This window comes from Panthera tigris, chromosome F2 (assembly GCF_018350195.1).
Source record: "Panthera tigris isolate Pti1 chromosome F2, P.tigris_Pti1_mat1.1, whole genome shotgun sequence".
In the NCBI taxonomy this organism is placed as follows: domain Eukaryota; kingdom Metazoa; phylum Chordata; class Mammalia; order Carnivora; family Felidae; genus Panthera; species Panthera tigris.
In genome coordinates this window covers 42676400-42702124 of record NC_056676.1, presented here as the reverse complement: position 1 = coordinate 42702124, position 25725 = coordinate 42676400, and the positions used below count along the sequence as shown (strand labels likewise).

The 25725-nt window shown below is 40.4% G+C and overlaps 1 protein-coding gene across 3 annotated transcripts in view; it reads right to left on the bottom strand.

Moving 5' to 3' along the window:
* The window catches only part of SDC2 (syndecan 2), a 99210-nt gene that overhangs the window by 49232 nt on the left and 24253 nt on the right, over nucleotides 1-25725 (bottom strand). Inside the window, exons 1-2 of one of the 3 annotated variants that reach the window (XM_042973105.1) lie at nucleotides 14174-14255; nucleotides 13702-13870 (exon numbers count right to left, since the gene is read on the bottom strand). The exons of 1 other annotated variant lie outside the window; for it this stretch is intronic. In XM_042973105.1, coding sequence (XP_042829039.1) covers nucleotides 13702-13870; nucleotides 14174-14208 — 204 coding nt within the window. In that variant the 5' untranslated portion in view covers nucleotides 14209-14255. Of the gene's footprint in view, nucleotides 1-13701; nucleotides 13871-14173; nucleotides 14256-24629; nucleotides 24732-25725 lie in introns of those variants that run through there. One more of the 3 variants, XM_042973107.1, reaches the window with a different exon arrangement.

Below are 25725 nucleotides of genomic sequence, written 5' to 3'. Positions count from 1 at the left end.
TTGTAAAGTATCTGGAAAATTAACAGCATTGTAAGATTAAAGATTATTTTTAATTAAGGGCTGGAACATAAACCACGATCTGCACAAAGTCTACTTTTTTCCTTTTAATTAGGAAACATGTGGCCAAAGATGATATCATTTTAAGAGTAATGCTCTCATATTTGTGCTTCAATGAAGGGAATGATATTCACAGAACTCAAGACTTTAATAAAGTTTGGATTTTAATCTGCATGATGACCCTTTACAAATGGAGGGCAGGCTGCTCAGATACTCCTATATATTATATTTCAATACACCAGAATCTTGTATCTTAAATAATCACCACGTAAAGCTCCTTAGGAAAAATATCCTGGGTAAAAATCCAGAATTGTGGGTAATCAATCAATTACCTCATTATATAGAGAGCTTGGAGCCAAACCAGACAGATTATGAATCTTTATATAAAATTAAACGCAAATAAGTTGAAAATACAAGTAGCTCTCATGGTCTGAAGGCAATATTCTAAAGTAGAGCAATAAAGCATAAAGAGAAGAATAGATTTGTGACTCTTTATGATGGACAAACGGCTGTATTATCTACTCTGTTATTGGTGTGTGCAGTTCTTGCTTCCAAAAAAATACCAAGGGGGAAAAAAAAGAGGAAAGTGCTTTAAAACTGATGTTGGTAGAAGTGTAGCTTATCTCTACAACTTCCTACTACCCTGATCTCTTCTGAAAAGGAAGTTACTAAAGCAATCAAACTTGGCAAGAGTAATGACTCAAAACACAAACAAAAAACAAAAACAAAAGCAAGAACTAGGCTACTTATATATTAAAACATATACCTTCCAGTCATTTATAGTTACAACTGCTGGAGGTCTCTTCAATTTTAAAAATTTTTTAAATTTTAAATTTTAAATTTTAAAAATTTAAAAATTTTAAAAATCAAAATAACCAAACCGTATACAATTTTATAAAAATGCATTCTCCTATACAACCTATTTGGATACATATACTTATAGATTACTTATATCAAAATCAAATGCCTGTGATATTTTCTGAAATTCATCCTGGTTTATAGGGCTTGAGTCTATTTTCAAAGGATGCCTCACAAAACACATTTTTCTCCCAAATATTCATCAAATGAAACTTATTTTATGTTTTTTGGCAAATTCCCCCCTCAGTGTAAAAGCATTTTAGAAAATCAGGCTGTCAGATGTCTGCATCATTTTAAAATCTGAAACTTGTAGTTTATACAACCCCCCCAAGATGAGAACTGGTTTCTCTTCATCAGTCTGATTATAAAAATAGCTAATCAAGAATTCCTGAAATACCTACAATTCCTTTTCATTCAATACCAGAAAACTCTTATAAGCTTAATGACTAGAGAAGCATTACTCCGTAACAAAGGCAAGATGCTTCAAGACTCCACAGGAATTTCATCATTCCAATTCTCTGAACACGGCAGGGAGGGGATACCATGCTCTATGAAAAGTTAACCAAATATACTAAACACCTGTAAAGTGTCTCTCCTAAAGAACAGAACCAAGAAAAAAAAAAATGGAGAGGGTTCAAAAACAGTAGAACACTATTTTTAATCCCATTAGAATTCAGTGACAAAAACCTAAAACCTCCTTTGTCCTTTTCAGTCTTGAATGAAGAGGAAGACAGTCTGTAAGTGGAACTACTAGAAAAGTCTGTTCAAGAAAAACTTACGACTTGACAATGATACTGAATCAGAACAGACATGGCGCACACCAAATGGATTGAATGAATCAATCAATTTTTTAAAAAGGCAAAGCACAAACTGATTTTATGTCAAAAGACTGGCTTGATAGGATTCCTTCCTTGGAGACGTTGGATAGAATTCAAACAAATGTACAGTAACAACAAAGCACCATTTACTTCTCTCTCAATTTCAAAACCCACACTTGCCAAGATCAATAATGTGGAATATAATTCAAGAACTTTAATATATCAAAACAAAAGAGGGAAAGAAGTTTCTCGGGGCTTCTGGATAGAATATAATCCCAAGACGGAGCTCAGAGTAAAAACAAGCCAGTTACATATTAGATAGTAGAATCTGAATCTCATTCCTCATTTCACCTAGAGCCTCAAACATTAACTGGAACAGGGTCTGGCTAAAGCAGGGGTTTGGGCCACACCTAGCGGGAGAAGCAAGCCAAAAGTACATACCAATGTGGCCCAGCTTCTTTGATTTTGATATAAACGGCCCAGATTCTGAAGTAGGTAATTTGTTACTTTCCCCCAAACCAGAAGACATCCAAGCCCTCCAGGGAGGCAGCAAGAACTGGCATCTCTTCCCACCAATCAAGTCCTGACTCATGGGGCATATATCCTGCACCCTAAGAATGAACACAGGCTGATCTTGTTCAAGAAAAAGGAAAGAGGAAAAGAAGATTTGAAGGAAGATGAAGATATCTGAGAACACCTATTCCAAGAAAAAGGAAATGGTCACAAGAGGGCTTGGCATCCGAGCTCACAGCATTGGATTCAGAGGGCAAGAAGAGAAAGTCCCAGAGCACTAGGGTCTGCCAAATGCCCTGTGTAAGTCATCTTTTTCCTTGGCAGCTCTCCTCCGAAGATTCAGAAATGACCTTCCTATCTCATAAATGATGAAATTCAATCACCTGAAAAGCCCATCAGAATCCAAAATTAAGCACCCTGAAACTAGCCTACACTTGCTAATGAGAAGTACAGTAGGTAAAGGGCCAGATTTTGGAGCCCTTTTTAGATGGGTTAATTTCTGGTTCCATCAGACCTGGGCGAGTTACTTAACCACTCTGTGTCTCTCTGGTTAATTCACCTATAAACTGGGGCTAAAAATAGTATACCTGCCTTCTAAGATGGCCAGGAGGACTCCATGAACTAACAAACACAGATTGCTTAGAATAGCAGTTTGGCACAAAGTAAGCAATACATCGTGTTAGTTATTAGTAACTACTTACTGAGGAAATGGTCTGTTTTAAACTGTTTTATACTGTCCCATGAAGAAGAGATGGGTTTAATTAGGAAAATTATAACCACGGGCAGATTTGTTCACTTAATCTCAATTAGTGGGTGAGATGTGAATTTCTGGGGGCTTATAGAAAGAAGGTGATGCAGACCAGAGCAAGGGGATGACAAGGCTCTTCTGCATGTACACCACCTGCCTAGGCTAGGAATAGGCCAAAGAAACGCCCCCTGGGAGAAGGGCCTGAATGAAGTAGAAGCTCCCCACGGACAGTTAGCCACCGTTCCAACAGCCCTGCTCACCTGCAGGACTTGGGTGAGCACGGTAATCCCCGGCTGAGCAAGTTCCAAGTCTTCCTCAACAGGGACTTGTGAGCTGTGTACACCTGGGGGCCTTGTCAGACACAGGATCATGGACACTGTGGGTAGGAACCAAGAGCTGACTTGTCAAACCAGGACTAGAAAAAAGATCAGGACACCCATCAACAGGAAGCAATTGGACTCTTCTCACCCATCAGTGAAAGCTACACACGAGGCTTCTGGGGGCTCTAGAGACTGAAGAGGAATAATCACAGAGGGCACTAGATGGTCACAATTGGCCAGTTTAAGAATCACGGCGGCATACTTCAATCGAACATTTTTTGTTTTCTAATAAAATGTGCCTAGAAAAGGGAGGTCAGGGGCCTTGTTTCAGGCTGTCTTACTAAATTATTTCCCCTGGACCTGTGTGTTGGGTGGGAATCAGCCCAAGTCAACAGACATGTGATACACACGTAAAGGAGGAGTATTGAAACTCCTTTTTCATGAGCATTTTTGACACAAGTGCTGTGTCAGTAACGATGAACTGTCAGCCATTAAACATTCATTGTCAGTGGAATTTCTCTCTCTCTGGGAATGATGGTCAGCATTCTCCATACATCAACTGTTTGAATTAAACTATCTTCTATCCAAAATCCTAGACTCAGACTGGGACAGCCATCCAATCTTCCACTTTTATTTCAACTTTTACATCATACGGCATATTTACTCATCAATATTGGTCTTTGCCGAACTTTTTAGGTTCCCATTTTCATATAAACAGAGAGGTCCCCACACCGTGCTGCCTGTATCTGAAAGTACCACACTGGGGAGACCCAGAAAGCCCGAGTGTAAGTTTCAAACCTAAAAGAGAAAACCATCTCCAAAGGGGAACCGGATTTCAAAACTGATGAATTTGAAAAGTTATTCTATTTTCACCTGAAAGGATAGTATACGTGTCACTACATTTACAAAGGTTTCTAGGCTCTGGTTCCACATAAAGAAATAGATATTGTTTTTAACAATGCTCATTAAATTTCGAGAAATCAAATTCAATGGTAAACACTTCTTGAATCCCTACACAAAGGCATTTCAGGGTGTGCAGACATGTGACTGATTGTTCCAGCTCTCAGAAGAGAGACTGACAGGATTTTTAAAGCCCTATTTTCCTTGACGGGAGGCACAAAGATCAGCCCAATAAGATCCTCTAAACAAGGAGAAACAAAGGGCCAATAATAAACATCCCCCCAAATTACTGGCTTCAAAGACCTACTAGGTGAAGAACGACTGGTTCTATCTGCCAGCTATAGTAGTTATATACCTATAATTGGTTCTATTTCCTACCTAGAACTGGTTCTGCATACCAGCTATATTAAGCTAGATTAGTGCTTCTCAGTGTTCCTGTTACTAGGAAGGAACTTCCTCTCTCTCAGTAGCTGATAGGCCACTCATTTCTCTAAGAGCTGCTCAGTTCCTGGCAGCTGCTGGACAGTTCTCCGAGATCAAGGCTTCAGTCCCATATTCAGAGTTAACAGGTACGATTTTTGTTATTCACATCAACCTCTCCCATATCCTGCAAGACACCCTCAAAGTCCGAGTCTTCAGAGCTTCTCAGGGGGCTTGTAATTCAAGAACAGGAAACACAGGCAAACCTAAGGGAAAAAAGGTTGTGTCTGTTCTTCCCCCAACTTCCCCCCCCCCATCACACACACACCCCCCTATGTCAAGTCCTCTGGTTGGAGGAGGGTGAGCAATGCAAAGAAGGAAAATAGGGGGAAAGTTTGGAAATTCCCCAAATTGTTCGTAAAGAACACGTTTTCCTAAAATTTGCTTAAGAAACTAAGTGTCTCGATTTCAGTATCAGGGTGTTCTGTTAAACACTCAGTTTTAGATTCATATACTTGGACTACCAAAGAAATGTTTCTGACAGATGTAATTTGCTATATGTGAGATAAAAGATACATAGGCACATTTGATTTCTATTTGCCAGAACGGTGATAAGAGAAAATTTTATACAAACACAATCTGCTGCAAAAACTCATTAAATAGAATGCTTGCTTCACATGTGCACTGTTTTCTAGGACATTCTAGGAAGTTATGTCTCCCACGCAGAGTTGGGGTCAGAGCTCTTTTACTGCCACGGTCCTACTTACCAACCAAAATGGACACCAAGACAGTGAGGTGCGCAGCCTTCAAAGTCTGCAAGTTCCTTGTTTTGTGTTCGCTGCAAAGCAGATTCTCAATGCTAAAACTGGCAGTCTATTAAAGAGAAGGCTCAGACCAGGAATTTCATTCCTCCATTTCTAGTCCTAGCTACTTCCAGTAGGTCCTTAATATTCAGGAATATCCCTGCCACTTCAAGAACTAAAAAAGGAAGCCCTAACATGAGGGGCTAAAACAGAGGTTAAAGCAGGTGGAAGGTGACACCAGGCTCACTCCAGTGTGAAGACTGCCTTGAGGTGAGAAGAATTCCCTCGGTCAGGATGAATCACATCAGAAATCTGCAACAAAAAGCACTTGGGACTCTTAGAACTTTCTTCCTCCTTGACCTTTCATGTTTGGGGAAACACAAATACTTCATATCTCAACTATCTTTATTACCACTACTAGTAATAAACATCTATAAAAGCTGCATTAAAACTTTGCATAGAAATTCAAACCAGGACCCACACCAAATCCACTGAGATATTAAGAAAAGAAGGCATCTTTTAAGCCCAGACGCCACACTTTTACGTAACAGTCACCCTGATATCCTGAATCAGCAGGCAAGAACCATACTCTACCCAGATACATCTGACACAGTTTATCACCATCTGCAAGTCTTAAGAAGAGCCCAGATTGGCTGCAGGACTGATTAGCATGGTGAGGCAAATGAATCCAGGCCCTGTTGTCCGGGCTGACACCTAACAATTGCTGTTGGCTTCTTCCATAAATAGCACAGTGGAGCGCGTTGGCGGGGAGGTGGTCCCCAAGTGTATGGGTGAGCTTGAGTCATCATTAGGCATTCTAGATCCATACATACTGACTGACTCACACTGTGTAAGTGACTGTAGAAGTCTTTTAGAGGTAAGCTAATGAACCAGATTTTTACATGTCTAACCAAGGCATAAGATGCCAGTAGACCTCTACTGCCACTGAAACATGGTCAAATCAAACTTTTAAGACACAATAATAAATTGAAAATAGGCTGCATTTTCCCCTCAACTCAGATATGAGACCATTCAATCTGACACAAAAAGGTTTTGCAAATCAAAAGGCCATTTCGAAATGGCCCATTTTCATTCTGCACTGTGGCTTTTTAAAAATGGTCACACCCAATATAGCAGCCTACAGGCTGTGTGGAAAGTGCCAGTTCAGGAAAAGCGTTGCTCTTTGTGATGGTTACCATCATCAGCAGAGGGAATTCACAGCAGGATACTTTGCTGGGCCCATTAATCAATATATGGAAATTCAAACAAAAGGCTTGTTTAGTCCTTCTTCCCAAAAGCATTTCTTAATTCCACAAAGGAATCAGAAGGAAGAAGAGGCTCTAGGATGGTTAGAGGGCTAACCATTCCGACGAATCTTTAATGAAACACTTGAGAAATCCATTCACACGTAGCTCTGTTTCACACACCAGCTTTTTTCCTCAGCTCCAAACTTGATAGTAATAACCGGTAATTCGCCTCCTTGCTGTTAAAATAGCCCTTTCTTTGTACTTCGGCGGAGACCACCGAAATTGCTCCATGAGGAACAGAAAAATTCATCACACATTCTACAGAAAGCTCCCTGTTCCTTTCTTCCTCTGATTTATTATTAATGATGGCATGCCCACCCACACAAAAACAAATGGAAGGGCTTCTGTAGGTAAATCTAGGGCTCCACTATCGCTCCATCCAACAGACTTGAGCCTTCTTTGTTCTTCTGGCTAATCTTTTCCACTACCAGGAATTGGTTTTAGATTTTTAAAAAGAGACAGGAGAGAGAAAGCAAGCCAACCCATCAGCCAAATATTAAATTATCTTACCCAAGATCCCAGTAAGGGCTCCTTTGAGATTGTGACCAAGACTATAGACCCTCTCCCCAGAAAATGTGTGTCCACACAAAACACTGCAGTTTCTGGGAGTTGATATGTGAAGTCCTTGGGGCCATTCAGGGTTCATGGATTCCAAGTCAAACCCCAAGACTCTACCAGTCTTTGACTGGGCTATTTTGGATGACTATGTGGAACCTCCTACAGGGGTAGATTAAAAAGGCTAACTTACTAAAAAATTTCAACAGATTATTTAAATGGAAATTTTCTCTACAATCTCTTAGCGGTTTACAGAAGAGGAAACTCCTTTTAAAGCTGTCTGTGCCTTCTTGTGAGAAAAGTTCTACCCTTTAATTCCTGATCCTCCCTTCTCCCAGTCCCCTCAGGCATGTGTCACCACACCAGGGGCATCAGTGACCAGCAGCCTTGGACAGACGTTCCAGCTGGAGCTCTAGTCTCCCCACCATAAATCCAAAAATGGAAGGACCGCCTAAACGTAGTCCCCACCACCCTGCCAGCTTATCCTCTTTTACTCCATGAAGCAAGGGTTCCATCCCTCCGGGGTGTTCAAGATCAGTGGGATGTTTAGAAATGCAGATGCACAGGCCACACCCTAATCCTCAGAACACCCCAAATTGACAGAATTTCAGGGTGGGGTAGAATGCAGGAATATGAACATTTCAGAAGTTCACTGGACACTTATGTACCCACAGTTTGAGAACCATTGCTCTCAAGCAGTCTTCCATGGAAGCCTGGTTAGGATCCTCCTTGCCCACCCTCACTAACAGGACACACTCATTCTCACCCTAGACTTTGTTCTATTTCTTACCTGTACATGGAAATACCCACCTCTCCACCTACCTAAATCTTACACATTTTAAAAGGTCTATCTCTATACTCTGTCCCCGACACTGATCAATTCTGGGATCTCCCAAGGAGAATTCTTCTCTGACCTCAGATCAGAATTGCCTGGTTTTTAAAAACACCAGTTATTAGACCAATCCAAGTTCTACTGAATTAGAAGAATGTGGAATGAAATGCAAACATGTAAACGTTAAAAAAAGAAAAAAAAAAGTCTACATAAAACAGCGGAAACTCCCAAAACCACCCAAAGGCTGTCCACTGAGTTTTCCAAAAGTCCTCCAAAATACTTCTGAATCTGAGGCCAGGCAGAGGAGAATTAAAGTCTTCAAACTTGTTCTCTCAGCCAGTGCAGTGAACGCAAGCTATAAAAGAAAAGCTGGTCAGGCGGGGACAGCTGTGCCCCGGCTCAGCCTAACAGGATATGCAGCAGCTTGAGCAGCCAGCTCACCCAGCTTCTGCAAAGGACCTCAACTCTACATGTCCTCTCTCCCTTCACAGCAGCATTCTGAAAAACACCTAAGCAATGTAATGAAATAATAGGCCCATAAAAACTAGGGCAGACTTAAAACTGTACGTGATAACCTACTGCATAAAAACACGCAATTACTTTTTCAAATTATGCACAAACTAGGTGATAATTATACCGATAATAAGGCTCCACGTAATATCCATGTGTTTTAAATTTCTGCAATCCTCAAATCTTATCACAGTGGGCATAACCATCTCTAAAACTCTCCTTTATCCAAAACAAAACAAAACAAAACAAAAAAACAAACCTAAGTGCTAAGTGCTATGGGGACACCAAGATAAATAAGAAATGGTCATTGCCCTTGAGGAGCTCAGCCCAAGCTTGAGTGAGGAATGTAATAAAGACAGATAGCTAGAGTGCAAAACTGTGTGTGTGTGGCGGGGGGGGGGGGGGGGGGGGGGTGGTAAGCGTCACAAGAGAAAGTCAAGACACTACAATAGGAGCTCAAGAGAGGGATTACTAGAATAGAGAAAATAGCATTGAGGCAGTAGCATTTCACTGGGTTCATGTGGAACGAGTCTGTGAGGTAAGAATGGACAGGACAGTCCAGCAGGAAGGGCAAGAGCTAAAGGACACAGATGAAAAAAAAAAAAATCCCTATTCCATTCTTGGAAATGCAATGGCAATGGAAACAGAGCCATCAAGAGGATATTTGAACTGAGGCCCCTAGCCCCTCTTGGGTATGCCCACAGGATGGAGATAATTTTGCATTAATACCGTGATTTTGCTGATGGGGAGACCACATCCAATCAGCCCAAAGGCACCCAGGTTATTTCTTTTCTAAAAAGGAACAGTGTGGCACAACCTTAAACTAGGCCTGAATGGAAAGCCAACTGGAAAAAAAAAATCTTTCTGAAATAAACTGGGCGAGAAGAAGTCAGAGGGAACATCATGGCTAGAGCAATGGACATAAAGTCAGAAGACCTGGGTTGAAGTCCAAGTTCCTCCTGCCAGCTGTAACACCTTGAGTAAGTCACTCACACTTTCCTTTCTTCACATGCAAAATACAAATGGTAATTCTTCCATGAGTAAGACTTTTTGTTGATCCAACAAGACGTATGTGAAGATCCTTGGTAAAATTGCAAAAAGCTCTTTTCAAAATATAAGGGAATATTACTGGGTCTGCTGAAAATTAAAAAAAAAAATAAGTACACACAGTCATTATTAAGTAAAATTCAATACGATGACTGCCCACAATGAAAGGAGTGCTAGGTTCGGGCTGAAGCAGATGCCAAAGATGCCAGAGCAGAGAAAGGAAATAAACAGAAAAGTGCTAAGGCAGTTGGGCTACTGGATCAACAACCCTGAATGCACCTTGCAGCTAGACTGTCCATTTACTTAAACAGGTACATCTCCTTAAAGAAAATTAGCCCAAACCTCTTTAAACTGAAACCTGCAACAAAAAATTGCCTAAATGATACTTGCTTAAAAAACACTTATTTTGAGGGCCCTTGGGTGGCTCAGCTGGTTAAGCATCCGACTCTGGATTTCAGCTCAGGTTGTGATCTCACGGTTCGTGGGTTCGAGCCCCACATCGGGCTCTGCGCTGGCAGTGCTGAACCTGCTTGGAATTCTCTCTCCCCCAACCCCTGTCCTTCCCCTGCTCGCTTATCTTCTCACTCTCTCAAAATATATAAAAAAACATTAAAAACTTACTTTGTTCAGTTTACACGGTATTCCCTTAACAAATATAAAGATATTAATATGGTCCTACGTAATTTCCTTCATGACCAGCTTGGCTTTTCTTAATAGCTAAGGTCATTCAATATTGACTATCCACTATACAATTATCTTAGTTAAATACATACACATAGAAAACAGAATTTCAGCAGAGTGGAATTCATTTTCATAGTTAGGGAAATGAATGCAAGGTATATACTCACATTTGTACATAGCAGTGAACTCTTCTGCCATCAGCCATAAAAATGTTTAAAGCTCTAAGTAAACACATTAACCTGTTAACCTGCACTAAAGGATTCTATAGTATGACTAATTAAAATAAATCCTTTGATCCCATGCTGCCCTCAAGACTTTCAAATTCTAACATATTACACTAGCATGCATATAATTTAAAAGCCAAATAATTTTTCCCATCCAAAGAATATCCAACATGTGAGACTACACAGCTCTTTCTTAAATTCCTCACCTCTTGAGCGTCTGGCAAGCCCAAGTTACTTCTCCCCACCTTCCCCTAATAACTGATTCTTCCTACATATCCCTTCTTAGAGTGATAATATGAATTATCCAAACCAGGGCATTTTTGAGAATGAGAGGGGGGAGGTATTCATAATTAAAGCAGGAACTGGGACATATGGTGACCCTACTTACAACTATTATTCTGGGGAGAAAGAAAAGCCTATTCACTGAGAAAGAGAAAGAAAATCTTGTATTTAATGAGCTGAACTAGAATATAAATATTCAGACCTACCCCAGCCCTGAGTTCCCATCCTTGAACCCTGCACAAGAAATAGAAGCTGTCCCACTGCCCCATCACCCCTCTCTGGGATGGGGAGTCCAGGCCAGCATGTACTGGGGTAATACCTGACTGTGAATTCTTTGAGACCACTGGAAAAAGCTTGGAGGGCTCATTTGTTCCCTGCTGGAAACAGAACTATCCTTCACTGCTAAAGAGGCATTAATAACCTTCAATTAAATAGGCATTAGCAATGTCAGCTTCCAACTTCAGGGGTTCATCCTCGTCCAAAACATTCATTAAGTATGGTTTACTGTGCTCGGTGCTGCAAAGGTCAAAGTACACAGCCCACGTCCTCTCTGAATTCATAGTTCAAGAAAGAAAACGATGCGGGCTGTAAATGGGAGATACACGCACATCAAATAGGGGATTTAAAAGCACAGGCCAGTGAGGAAGAGCCAAGCTGGATTGAGAAGCAGAGCAGAAAGCAAACCAGTTAAAGCAGAAGCTGGTTAAAGGACCCAAGGTCCTGGTTTAGGGATACAGCATAGGGGGCTATGTGTTGTGAATAGAAGGTGGGTAGAAAAGGGAATTCCAAAGAGAACCATTTCATGTCCTTTTTCATGGCTTGGGTCAGGGTCACCCGACTTTAGGACCAAAGCATCCTTAACCGTGACATGACCTTGGATTCCCCATCCCAGCAGCTTTGCACCCTCACCTCTCATTGACCTGTGAGCCCCCTCAAGGCTGGGGGCTTTTGGGTCAGTCACAAGTATAATCAACTCCCCAAACCCCAAAATCAGGTGCTCATAAATACCTTTTAAAAACTGTAGTTAAGATCTACAGAAAATTTACCATCTCAGCCATTTTTACATGTATAGGTCAGTAGTGTTAGATACATTCACAGAGGACTACAACGATCAACACCATCCATCTCCAGAACATTTTTCATCTTGGAAAACTGAAGCTCTGAGCCCATGAAACAGCTTCCCTTTTTTCCCCCCGCCTCAGCCACCGGCAACTGCCCTTCTACTTTTCTGTCTCTATGACTTTGCCTATTCTAGGTACCTCAAATTAGTAGTCATGCAATACTTCTCTTTTGAGACTGGTTATTTCACTTGGCATAATGCCCTCAAGGTTCATCCAACATGGTAACGTGTGTCAGAATTTCATTCTTTTTAAAGACTGTAATATTCCACTGTATGGATATACCACGTGTTGTTTTTCCATAGTATTTTTTTTTTAATCAATGAACTAACTATACTTCAGAGACTAGGACACAGTCTCTTCAAACTTGAGAGAACTTCAAGTCTCTTGTTCGGGCTAGAATATTTAAAATGTCTTAAGAAAAACAGACAAATTGGCAATTTAAAAAAAAAAATCTGGTAAGACAACACTTCCCAAGGCTCTCTTCTACTTTCTACCATGCCAGGAGAATGCATAACTTGGTAACTCACTTGATGATCTGGGATTTTTCCCCCTAAACTATCTTGCTTTTATCAGCTTTTATTTTAACACTACAGGTTCAATGCATGAGTAAAATCTATTTTCATAAAGGCGAGGAAGATAGCCTCTTTATCTGGAAAGAGAAAGTCACTACAGAATGAACAAACACTGCTAAACCTTTTCAAATCCTGGCTTCCAAAGCCACAGAAGTTTAAAAAAGAAGGGGGAAAGGCCTCTGGGCAGCAACTGTCACCACAAGGTGACCTCCCAAGATGGGCTGGTGGGCATAGGAGGCCCCACTGAAAACCACCACTGTGTACAATTCTGATAGTCTTCAAGACATTACTGCTGTAGTTGGCAGAAGCTTCCATTTTCTTTCCTCCCGCCATCTTGAGATTCTGAACGAACATCAGAAATGCATAAGCACGCATGATTTTCATAATAAAAACTGTACTCTATCTTCTTATTCCCTAAAACTTCTTAGGGGCTTAATCTAATTATCTCAATAAGGTTGAATATAATGACTTGTTTTAAAAGCATGTCTGCTGTCAACTCTTGCTGTCAACATGGCCCCATTTTCCCAACCACATTAACCTGTTAGAACTGCTTCTGTTAATTTCTATCATAGGATGTCCTAAGGGTAGGAAAGGGTTAAATTATACCTTGATCCACATATGACACCTTAGAAAATTGGAAAACTTGGGCAATGACCCATTAGACTACGAATTCCAGAAATGTTATGCAAAGTAGGAAAACTGAATGAGTGAAAAGAATGTGAATAGAATGCATTTTAGTGAAAATCTAATTTATGTACTATTGCTTTTTAATCACTAATAACTGGCCAGGAAATCAGACCAGGCAAATAAAGGGAGCAGGGATCATTCCTCATATTTCCTTTTGATCCCTGTGGTATATAATGCTAGGTAAATATCTATTATACTTAACACATATTGATTTATAGATTGAGGTTTACCTGACAATGAGCAATAAAGCAAGATTGTTGTTTCTCTTCCTTTCTTAAGCTAACTCAGTAATTTTTTAAATACAAATTCAATCAGAGTCAACATAGCATGAATCCACAAATACATACTCTACCAGGTATGCAACCCTATAGAGTACAAAATCTAGTTGAGGTCAGTAAGCAAAAAAAGCCAGTGCCCCAAAATGTTTGAAGAAAACACTTTCATACCCTGTCATTCACGTTTAGATGTGTTTCATCTTTGAAAAGATGCGAGATAAAAGATCTTCCTTTAATGTCTTTTCGGCAGGAACTCCAACAGCTCATGTAGACATAGACACATGCTATTCTATGGTCGGTACTGGTTATTATGAGATAATGCCAGGCACCACCTTGTCCTCTTGTTTAAAAGAAAAACCAGAAAATGGTCTTTTAGTCAAAATTTGTATTTTGCATTCTTTCTTAAGACACAAACACATACAGATTAAAGGAGAACATCTTAATGATGTTTGGGGAGCAAATTCCAAAGACAGCTTAACTTGCAACTGTCTTTCATGAGAGCCACACAGGGATAAGCAAAATGGATGGCAATCAGGCCCACGAAGGACTACATCCAAAGTCAATGCTTTGGTCAGTGGACTGGCAAGGCTGACTCTCAGCTGGGGACGGTACAGACCCAGATGTCTGATCTAACTATACTTACGGCAAATCAATTGCTTCAGCAACTGCTCTTTGCATCTTGAAGACTTGATTGAATTCTTAATATTTCATTCAGAGCTCAGCTAAGAAGATCCTTCTGAAATATCAGAGCATGGGTGGCTGAAGAAGTTGCCATGGCAACTGTCCCTCCTTCAACTTTTAGTAATTAAGAAACTTAGCTGCATTTCTACACTTTTCATGCACAAAACAATTTGAGGCAGATAACCCTATTATGTGACAAAATTTAAAGATCCTTGAAGCAATGGAAAAATACCTACATTTGCTCTAGGGAGATTTAAACATTGGACTCTAACAAGCTTCAGTCAATTCAGCCTAAACAGAAAAAAATTCCCCCAAAGTAGCATTTACAGAATGTTTTATGATCTTCAGTATCTTTGGCATGAAATATTTAATGAATATTTGTTTTAAAAAAAGTACATTTGTATATTTTCATATGTATTTTTATATCACAAAACAAACTTCCAGGAATGGAAGCCCAATATAAAACATAAGCTTTACATTTAACACAGCCTACAGGAAATAAGAGTTTGTGTTATGGCCATGCCTCAAGACTAAACGTTCAGGAACCAATTAGGCCTGAAGTCGGTGGTTGCTTTAAATAAAAAGAGTTTAAAGACGAAGCTGACAGATATTTTTAAGTGCATTAGCCCTCAAGGAATGAAAGAACGGACTTTTTTCCCCTAACTTATCCTTAAAATTCATGGCTATAGGTTATATAGCCCCACTACAAAGTACTGGACTCATTAAAATAGCATTTGAAACCAGAAAAAATAACCAACATGTCCCAAAGAAAAATCTTTAAGTCAGTAATGTTTTTTTAACATCCCTGAACGTAAAGGCACTGATTTCTATGCAGTCTTTTTGACAGGACACCGTATGACTGCCTGATTTGTTATGTCCCCCAACAGAGAACCCTGCTAGCCCTAAAGGGTACCCCCACTGCATGCATTTGCTCCTTAAGTATATTCTTTTCAGAATTTCCTGAGAACTGTGTGTCAGCTCTGAGATACCTAGACACCGTGACATTAGCCATAATGACATAAACCTTAGGCTGGGGATCCCGAGCAACCCAAGAAGCTTCTAGGACACAGGCAAGATTTCAAATTCCAAGGGGTTTAAGATCAGATTTATTTTTTCTTCTTAATCTTAAAAAAAAAAAAAAATAGAATTGCCAGACCACTAGTCCTCTTTCTTATTCTGTACCATTTATAAATTATTTTGATAAGGAGGAAAATTCTTACTGTCACAGACAATCTTTTCAGCCCCCTAAAATTTTAACAGTGTCCCCAGAATTAATCACGTTGTATTATTTTTCATAATAGAGCCCCACAAAGGTACTGATGACATATACCTTCATTATTTCATAAAGCATTATATTTGATTAACTAGCTCTTTTATTACAGACTGCCACGGTCAGCTTGGACTGGCTACTGAAGATTCTGGTATAAAATTCCTCAGTGAGGAAGACTGAAGTCTTGAGAGCTTTTCAAAAACACAACACACAGTCAGGTTTCCAGTATTCTGACTGACGTCAGACTCTTTGTCTAATCACCACAGAGGGAAAGCTCATAGGTAATCAATCTTAAAGCAAGCTCCCAGAGGCCAGGAATCCCTCCTGACTTGGTACATCTTCATATTTCTCAGAGTATCCACAGAGATTGGGCACAAGCTCCATGAAGCCAGGACTGTACCTATGTCCCTGCTGCATCCACATCATCTAAAGCCCTGCCACGCATACACTAGGCACTTAAATATGATGGTGTCCCCCATCCAGCAGATACTCAAGAAATAGCACTGAGCCATTAATGCAACCTCTAGCTGGGAGCATCCATGTTTCAGAGTGCAGTGAAGAATTATCCTTCACTTGATCATTCCTATCCATAGCTGTGGCAGACCTAGTTCTGCCTCTGAGAGAGGGAAATTAAATGAAGAAACAAAATGAGAAAGCTGGAATAAGCCATTCTATTTTCAAATTTCTCACCCATAAATTAAATTTCTCAAGGGGCAAGTCCATATCATCAGATTACTGCAGTACTCCTCATGGACATTTCCATAAATGCTCCTGGTTGACAAACACAAATCATTCCTGTTTGCGTTTTGCCATTTGACATCATGCCTTTAAGCTGCATGAAAAAGCCATTCCTAGGTTTCATAAAGCTGCCTAAATGTAATACTTAACTGGTAGAGTTTGTAGTTCAGTCAAGGAACCGAAGGCAAGATGCCATGTTCCAGTATGCATCCCTCTCTCAGAACTAGGTCTGCCACAGCTATGGATAGGAATGATCAAGTGAAGGATAACACATGTATGTATGTAAGACTGAACCAGGCTACCATTACATAGAACTGGTAAATCATATCATGGGGTAGATAGAGAACTTACCAGAACTCAATGATAAAACCATGCCAGACAACCAGTTTCCTAGTGTTCTTAAGGAGTTTAAACAGTGAGTTTGAAAAGCAAGACAATTCCCAAGCGTACAGGTTTTATACCTTGAGCACATTCTTGATTTGTGTAAATATTTGGTTGTTTTTTTACACATACTAGGCTGTTTTTAGTTTCATGACCTTAGTTTTGTTGTTGTTGAAAAACAACCTTTTAGTCTTCAGGTTGTGCGAAAGAAATATATAATTTTCGACTCTTAATCATATACGTCTCTGTATAAAACATGCCAAAGAGATAAACCTTCTGGGAAAATATGCCCCATAAAATGTTTTTATGGTTCTTAATGTCCTGGAAGAAGACCACAATGAGGCATCCGATGTAAAAGAAAGTCCTACTGAGACACAAGTTTCTGAAATGCTCAAATTCTAACTACTCTAACATCGCTAATTCATTATGTAACCTTGAACGAGCTACTTTATCTCTCTGTATCTCCCGTGTAAACACAGAGGTGTCTCACTTATAAATCGGGAGGGTTAGATTAGGTTACAGTTTCCCAGCTGCACCAAGATTCTGACGGCCCTAGGCCCTCAAGGCAGCTGGGCAGAGCCCCCAATGGAGGCCCAGATCCATCACCTTCAGCCAAAAGAGGTCATTTGTTTTCCGCACAGTTAGCTATGCAAACCTTTTCAAGGTACACCATGATGGGAAAATGGCTGGGAAGCACTAGATGAGAGGGACACAAGGTCCATGCTAATTTAGACATTCTGTAACTCTGTAATTTTAAGTCGGAGCTACTGCCTGGGCCAACTAGGTGATTCTATCATCTACACTGCAGAGCATACTTTATAATTAGGAGGCACTCAACAAATTTGTCACAATGGCTCAAACTGCCCTGGCACCACTATAAGAAATCAACATTACTATAAAAATTAAATCTATAATTACAATGTCGTTTACTAGCATTCTACCAATTACAAATTTCTATTACTTAATAACTTAGTTAACATCTATATTCAGAATGTCAAGGCACACTACAAGATCCTAAGGTATTATATAAAAGAAAGTTATCTGTATTCAGCATAGTTTTAATACAAACACCAGAGTATATTCTAACTTTTATAAATAAGGACCATACATCATTATTTATGCTGGCCTCACTATTAATCACTCTAAAATTTTGCTAAAGAATTATAATGGCACTTCTAATTCCCCATGTGTCCACTACCTCCACCATCTGCACAAAACAATCATAGGTTTTAGACACTTAAAATGTTTACAGTCAATGAAAAGTACCGGTTTGAGAAGCCAGAAAAAAATAGGGTTTAAACACCTTTACTGTGTATAGTGTTTATCCACAGAGTAAAGCAAAACCAACAAAAGGGAGGAAAAAAACCTACACTCCCTGCCCTCACCACTGCACGCCCCCCTTCCCCTTACAAGTCTGAAAGTTGTAGGCAACTCAATACCAGAAAGATGCAAATAAGCAAGAGGAACCTGGAAGAGGAAAAAACAATACTGGAAATAGAAGGGTGGTATGTAAGGGACAAATTAAAAACAGAATCTCCGTCGCTTAGCTAAGAGGGCACAAGGGACATCTAACTCTATACACCCTGGGGATCAAGGAGAGCAAAGAAAGAAGGATTATTCCCTGATTGGAGGGATCACTGGGAAGGGGAAAAGAGGGAAGAAAGCATTTGGGAAGAAAACCTGGGAGGAAGACAACTTTGGAGATAAGGTATCCTGAGTAAGGAGAAGGCTTCTAACACACTCTACAGATAGGCTTTCTGCTCAAAGGTTACTGCTGATCTTAAAGCAGCCTTGAAAATAAGCACTGGGCAAGAAACCAGGGTATGAAAGTGCCCCAGGATATTTACATGAGAAGTAAGTCCAGGTTTGGCATTTTATTTTTGTTAGAATCTTAACACTGACAGCCACAGTGGTCACTCATGGAGTTCTGAATATGGCTACAAGTGAGGTTTTCAATTACAAGTCTTATTTTAAACTTAACCCACTCTTAACCTAGTAAATCTGAAAGATATAGGATATTATAAATAAGAAAATAAAAATTACCCATAAGCCCACCAGGTTAGTGATTACTGTAATTACTGATATATATATATATATATATATATATATATATATATATATATATATATATTTTTTTTTTTTTTTTTTTTTTTTAAGAGAGAGAGAAAGAGTATGTGAGCAGGGGAGAGGGAAAGAATCTTAAGCAGGCTCCATACTCAGCACAGAGCCTGCTAGGGTCATGACCTGAGCCAAACTCATCAGTCCGATGCTCAATCCACTGAGCCACACAGGCGCCCCTTACTGATAACATTTTGATGTATTTTCTTCTATTCATTTTTTAATATGGCTATTGAATATTGAGTGGGAAAGATGAGAGGTTCATTATATTTTAAATTATCTCCTTTTCCACCTAGTTTTCACCTCCTGAATTTAAAGCAACTCACCTCATACAGGCTTCAAACATTAAGTGTGATTTGTGGTACTATTTGCACAACTCCCTGGGGGAAACAAATGGCTGTTCTTGGCCAGAGGTGATAGATCTGTGGCCTCCTCCCCATGCTCTCACCAGCTACCCCTAGGCTCCATCCAGCTACCCTAAGGGCCAAGGAGCATCTGAATCTTGGCACAGTGTGCAAGGGCATCCCAGTGAGTAAACTGGAATCTAACCCAGTAAACTGATCTAACCCAACTCTCTCCTTTTACAGATGAGGACATCAAGGCCCAGAGAGTATCTTGTTCAAAGTCACATTGTGAATTATAATTTGAGCATTTCAGAAGCTGGAGTCTAACACAGCTTGTCTCTTACACAGGATACCTCATATGGTCTAGGATATTAAGGATCATAAATCCCCTTGGTGAGGCATGCTTTCCCCAATGGTTTATCTCTTTGCCATTACTGTATACGGAGACACGTATAATTAAGAGTAGTAAATTATAGGGATGCCTGGGTGGCTTAGTCGGTTAAGTGTGTGACTTCGGCTCAGGTCATGACCTCCTAGTCCATGGGTTCGAGTCCCACATAGGGCTCTGTGCTGACAGCTCAGAGCCTGGAGCCTGCTTCAGATTCTGTGTGTGTCTCTCTCTGCCCCTCCCCCACTCATGCTCGCTCTCTCAAAAATAAATAAATGTTAAAAAGGAAAATATAATAAAAATAAAAATAAAACATTTAACTCCGATTCACATGACTGATATTTTGGCATATGACCTGAGGCAAGATTTTTTTTTTTTTATGGTATTCAATTTTACAACCTTCTTTACCAAATAATCTGTACCTTTCCCCCAATGACTTATCACCTATTATTCTATACACTGAGGATTTGAGACGTGCTATTTTGTCTGATTGCATATTTTTTACACTCCCATCATCTTTTATTATTATGGCTTTATAATATGTTTTAATCTCCAGTGGTACACATCTTTGCCTCATTCTTTCTCCAAATTAAAATGTGTGTGTGTGTGTGTATATACATATACACACATATGTGTGTGTGTGTGTGTGTGTGTGTGTGTGTATGAACCTATACACACACATGTGTTCTTCCAGATGAACTATAGAATCAGTTGAAAAACAAACTTTTTATTAAACTGATTTTTGAAGGCTTACATGCAAAGATCTCTTAACATCTCAATTTTCCCTGGTTACTTAACATGAATTATTCCACTCCTGTTCCAAACATTCAATGCAAGTTCTAAAATCCCCTGGTTTTAAAACCCCAGGACTCTAACTCCACCTAGTAGATTAGAGCCCCCACTTGACCAGCCGGCAGGGCTGCACACACTACATGCAGGGTGCAGAGAGACTTTGGGGTTTGATGCTGCAGAAGCATGCAGGACCTGACCACACGGGGCCCCGTGTGACCCACTAACAAAGTATGGATTTTATCGGAAGCAACAGGGAGCCACGGCAGGGCATTTAAGTAGGAGAGTGCCCTGATCAGATTTCTGTCTTAGAAGGATAAAGACAACGATGAGAGCTGGACAGCTGGATTAGTGTTAAAGCACTGACAGAGGCAGAACAGTTAGGACTCTCCTGTGGTAGACAAGCAGTGACAGGGATGACAGTAATGGAAAACAGAATGATTCTAGTGGTATTTATGCTATTAGAGTCTTGCCTCTATTGCTGTAGAGGGTGGGTTCCAACACATCAGAAGCAGAAATAGTAAAACTCGTGAACCTATCCCCAAGCATGGTCATTCTCCCCACATGTCACCAGGCCTCCCTCTCTACCCCTGGAGGTTACATTCAGTCAACCAATATTTACTGAGCATCTACCGTAGGTCAGGCATCATACTAGCTGCCGAGATAAATCGTGGATGGGTCGATGCCAATAATCAGCAGCAGTCACCAAAAATGAAGAATAGGACTCTGACATCCAAAACAGGCCCAAGTATTAGAACTGCAGTCACCCAACCTTCAGGAAAAGACTGTTGTATGGAGCCACCACCTTTTCAAATGATACCTGTCTCTCCCCTTCAGGCCAGAGGCCAGTCCCACAACTCCCCCAGCAGATTCAGAAGGCTCAGGAGTAACCTTGGATTAAAAAAAGAAAAGGGGCGCTTGGGTGGCGCAGTCGGTTAAGCCTCCGACTTCAGCCAGGTCACGATCTCGCGGTCCGTGAGTTCGAGCCCCGCGTCAGGCTCTGGGCTGATGGCTCGGAGCCTGGAGCCTGTTTCCAATTCTGTGTCTCCCTCTCTCTCTGACCCTCCCCCGTTCATGCTCTGTCTCTCTCTGTCCCAAAATAAATAAAAAACGTTGAAAAAAAAAATTAAAAAAAAAAAAAAAAAAAAAAGAAAAAACAAGGGGGAAAAAAAAAAAAGGATCTGGGGATCCAGTAGGGTATGGTCTTAGACATGTCCTCTAAAGCTCATATGGAAATCTAGGTGGCCTGTTAAATAACGGTCAAAGTCTTGTCTCGCTCAAATTCTGGTTCCATAAAAGAACAATAATTGTTAGAAAGTTCTCAAACATCACATCGTTGCAAGATTGAGCAGTAAACCACACAAAAATAAGAACCACCCACTGAAGTGCAGAAATGACACTACATTAGGTCCCATTCGATAGCCCAATGGAGTCTGCAGTATTTATGAGGTGTAACCACAGCAGTGCTCTGACTTCTATGGGAAAGGGGGAAGATGGAAGAGGAAAGATTTTTAAGTATCACTCAAGCGTGTTGATAACAAGCTTTGCGGCACTGGTTCATTATTCCCAGCCACCCTGCAATCATTAACCCGGGGCAGCAGTGGGGCAAGCTAAGACAAAGAAACCCAGTTCCCTGTCCAAGGAGACTTCCTGCCTTCAACCATGACTTTTAAGGAAGCTATAACTTCTGCATCTGAAACCAAAAGAGCTAATACCCTAAGCTGGAATATCTAACTGAAGTTACTTCTGACTGGTTTTCATTAAATCTTTTTAGTCAGTTGTCAGTGTGCTTCAGAGGGGGGAAAATTTACACACACACACACACACACACACACACACACACACACACACACACCATTTCACATGTTCAACAGATGTGGGCCAGAATCAAAGCCGAGCTGAGTGGAGCTGCACAGTGAACAGCAGCTCCCCCAAACAAAAGGTCAGCCATTCATAATGACATCCCCAGAGTGATATATGTGCACATTAGAAAGTTAGATTTCATGAAAAGAATGTCCAATAAAGCCATCAATTTTATTTTTGGTTCATCTGGCTGCAATTTCTGCCTACAGTCATTTTGCTCCAGGAAAACAGCACCATGCAGGCACCTGGATTCACTTCAGGGTCCCTGGTCCATGAACTATGACATTCCACACATAGTTTCCCAACACAAGTACTGAATGCCTGCTCCCTACTTCTTAGCTCACTGTCTGTAGAACATTCCCCGCCCTTTGATGTCAAAGAAAAATACTCCACTTTATAACATGACCCTGCACTGGGCTTTTTTTCTGAAAGAGGCTAAAACACCACCACCATTGTGGCCACCCTGAGTGGAGCGACAACTGTAGAATGACGGTCTTAATGTTACAAACACTTCAAGTGAGTTTACTTCCCCTAAATCCTGTTACTATTTTAAGGAAAGAGAAATCACTAGAATTCCCCACAATTATCCTTGAAAAAAGCCCACCTCTTTGTGGGGATAGATTCTTGTCCCAAATAGTTAAGAACTCCTCTTACCTTCTTACGCGGTAATTTGTTACTGAGTGCACGTTTAAACCACGTTTATAATGTTGCTGGTGTTCTCTCAATGAGTCTCCTCCCCTTCCTACCAGGCATTTTGGACTATAATAGCCATCCCACAGTCACCTCCTACTGGATAATTATAACACTGGGCCAATTAAACTAATCACCTTTCCACATATTTTTATCCGGCTTACAGATGTAAATCTCCCCCAGAATGCCAAGAATGAAAGACTCCTCTCTCAAAGCACCTTGGAGTCCAAACACTCCCCCTGGAAGAGGCCCAGCCCACCAGGACAAGCTTAACTCACAAGGCACATTCATAAATAACATTTTCAAATATGTGATATTCATGTATATTCACCAGATATTCATCTTTCTTCTTCAAGAGAATCTAAAGGGTCTTCCGGTTATTAATCCTGAACCACTTCTACACTTCAAAAGCCTAAAACTTCATGTTAACGTAGTTGAGCTCAAGCAGCAAAACACCACCAAATCTTCTAAAAAGAGATTATAGAGAATGACAGTGCTATACAATGTGGGATTTTTAGCTGCTCAGAAATGCATTGTATGCTTTCTTTCTTTTCTTTTTTTTTGAAGGAAAAAAGATATTTAGAAGAGATTTCAAATTCAGAGGTTTATCACTGTAGTGTGAGCCCTATACTATGGAGAAGCTGAATTAATAACTCCACGGAGAAATTTTTCCTGATGAATTAACCAGAATCTTCTGGCTCTGAAAGGAAGGACATATTTCCATTCAAAAGCCAAGTGACAAGCAGTGAAAAGGAAAAATTCCAATCCCAGGCAAGAACAGCAGGAGAGAACTTCATTTGTGTAAAACTAACCCAGAAACAGACCTATAGATCCTCTGCCTAGAGAAAGCTACCACCTGAAGACTGTTACTTCTGGTCAAGGTGAGGATTTGGAAGCAGTACACACAGAGGATTTATCTTACACCCTATATCCTGAGACGGCCCATTTTGCTAAACATCCAATTGCACACATTCATAACTATGAAATAAACACAGATCACAGGTCCTTAATCTATTTTCCCATCCACAGCCGTCCAAAGGGCTCTCCAAAAAGTTTTATAATAGGTCATATAAATTGGAGTAACTTCTTACAGAGAAAAATCACTTTAGTTACTTCTTTTGACATCATTACAACATTCTAACAGCATTGACACAGTGTTTTTCAATGGGGGCAAAGAGCCACTGCTATCTTCCATTAAGGGAAACAAAGGAGGAAAGGATTAACCAACCACCTTTTGATACCTTCACCAAAGGTATCCAAAAAGTTGGTCTTTGGTGAAGAACAAAAACAACAGTAGCTTTCCCTTCTGCCCAAACTCGTCTCCCGCCAGAGAAGAGGATAAAAGTATCTGGTCAACACTTGAAAGACTCAGGCCAACAGGACTTCGAAAAGCTCAGTCACTAAGCAGACATGGGTATATCCTAATTAGGCCACTGAATAAAAAATATTACCCGAAGCACAGCTCTGAAAGAACTCTTACAACTGCCTGTTTGAGAGGTCTCCTCCTTCTGTGCGCTCCAGACCTCTCTTTTCCCCTTTATTTATAGCTAGAGGTCACCAAAATCTTAGAAGAGGAATAAATGCAGACAAAGACATTCACCATATCTCAAAAGAGTATCCAAAATGTAACATTTTCTTTTAAGCTTCGTAGAAAGGATGGGGGACACAGAAGGACACTCAGCTCACACTCACCTTTGAAGATGAATAAAGCAATTAAAAACACTGCTATTAAGAAAAAAAAATCCCACTGTTAAAACATGTAACAACAGATTCCAGATTCACTTGGAATTTGAATGAGTAAGAGCATCATGATTTTTCTCTCTTGCTTAATCAATACCTTTTAGGTCAGCAATGGTAAATAGTTCCATTATATCAAACAACTCAGCTCAACTGGCAAGAGCGCTTCCCCCATTTGAGTGATATCCTTGGACTTAACGTATTCTTTTCCAAGAGAAATTATCTTCCCAACCTTTAAAAGGAAGAAAACTGGGGATCCTGCTGACCACAAAGCAGGGAAAATTTTCAATTCCCGACACAGACGTGGAATAAACAGCAACACATTACTCTCAAAGAATGCGAGATGGCCATCTTCTTTGACAAAGCCTTCTGTTACCTGGACAAAGCCTTCTGTTACCTGGACAACCTTAGGCTCAAAGACCCCACACAGGCTCCTCAACACAGATAATGTGAGCCCACCTACCTTCTCCAGACTGGAGGCCATAAATCTTCAGAGGCTGCAGCCCTGCTCCAGACCGCCATAGTTGAACAAAAGATTCATTACACCAACATCCTTCCTAGTTTCCAGAGCGGTCTTCCCATTTCCAGTTTTCCCTCCCAACACCTCTCTCCAATATGCTTGTTCTGCCTCCCAACACCTCCCAACATGATTTAAGAATCATGCACAGAATTTACTGGAATAATGTATTTGCTGCTCACCTAAGACTTACACAATGATAAAACACTACTGCTTGGAAGGAAAACCTGAATATGCCTGGACAGTCTATAAAAGGTGGTTAATACAGAATTCCAAAATGTTTTTTTTTAAAGTTTCTTCCCTTTCGTCCTCAGTTTTCGAAAGGGTAGGGTTTGTATTGACATGAGAATTGGGTCATCAAGAATGTGGTAGGATGTAGAACAGCTCTAACCAGAGAATGAGGAGTCCTGAATTTTGGTTCTGACTGGTTCTCTTTGGGCAAAGTCACTCAGCTTCACCTTTGCTTCCCCACCAGTAAAATTAAAGGGTCTTACTTAAAAGGCACTTGCAAGCCCGAAATTCTACAGCCTTCTTCCTAGATTGTTCTCTCAAATTCAATCTTCAAAAGCTCCACCTTCTTTTAACCTCCACACTGTTTTGGCTTTTGCCCTTGGGTGTCCAGGGGAAGAGTCTTTTGTTGAAAAGACAGCCCTGATGTTCCCCAGGGGCCCCGAGGGTT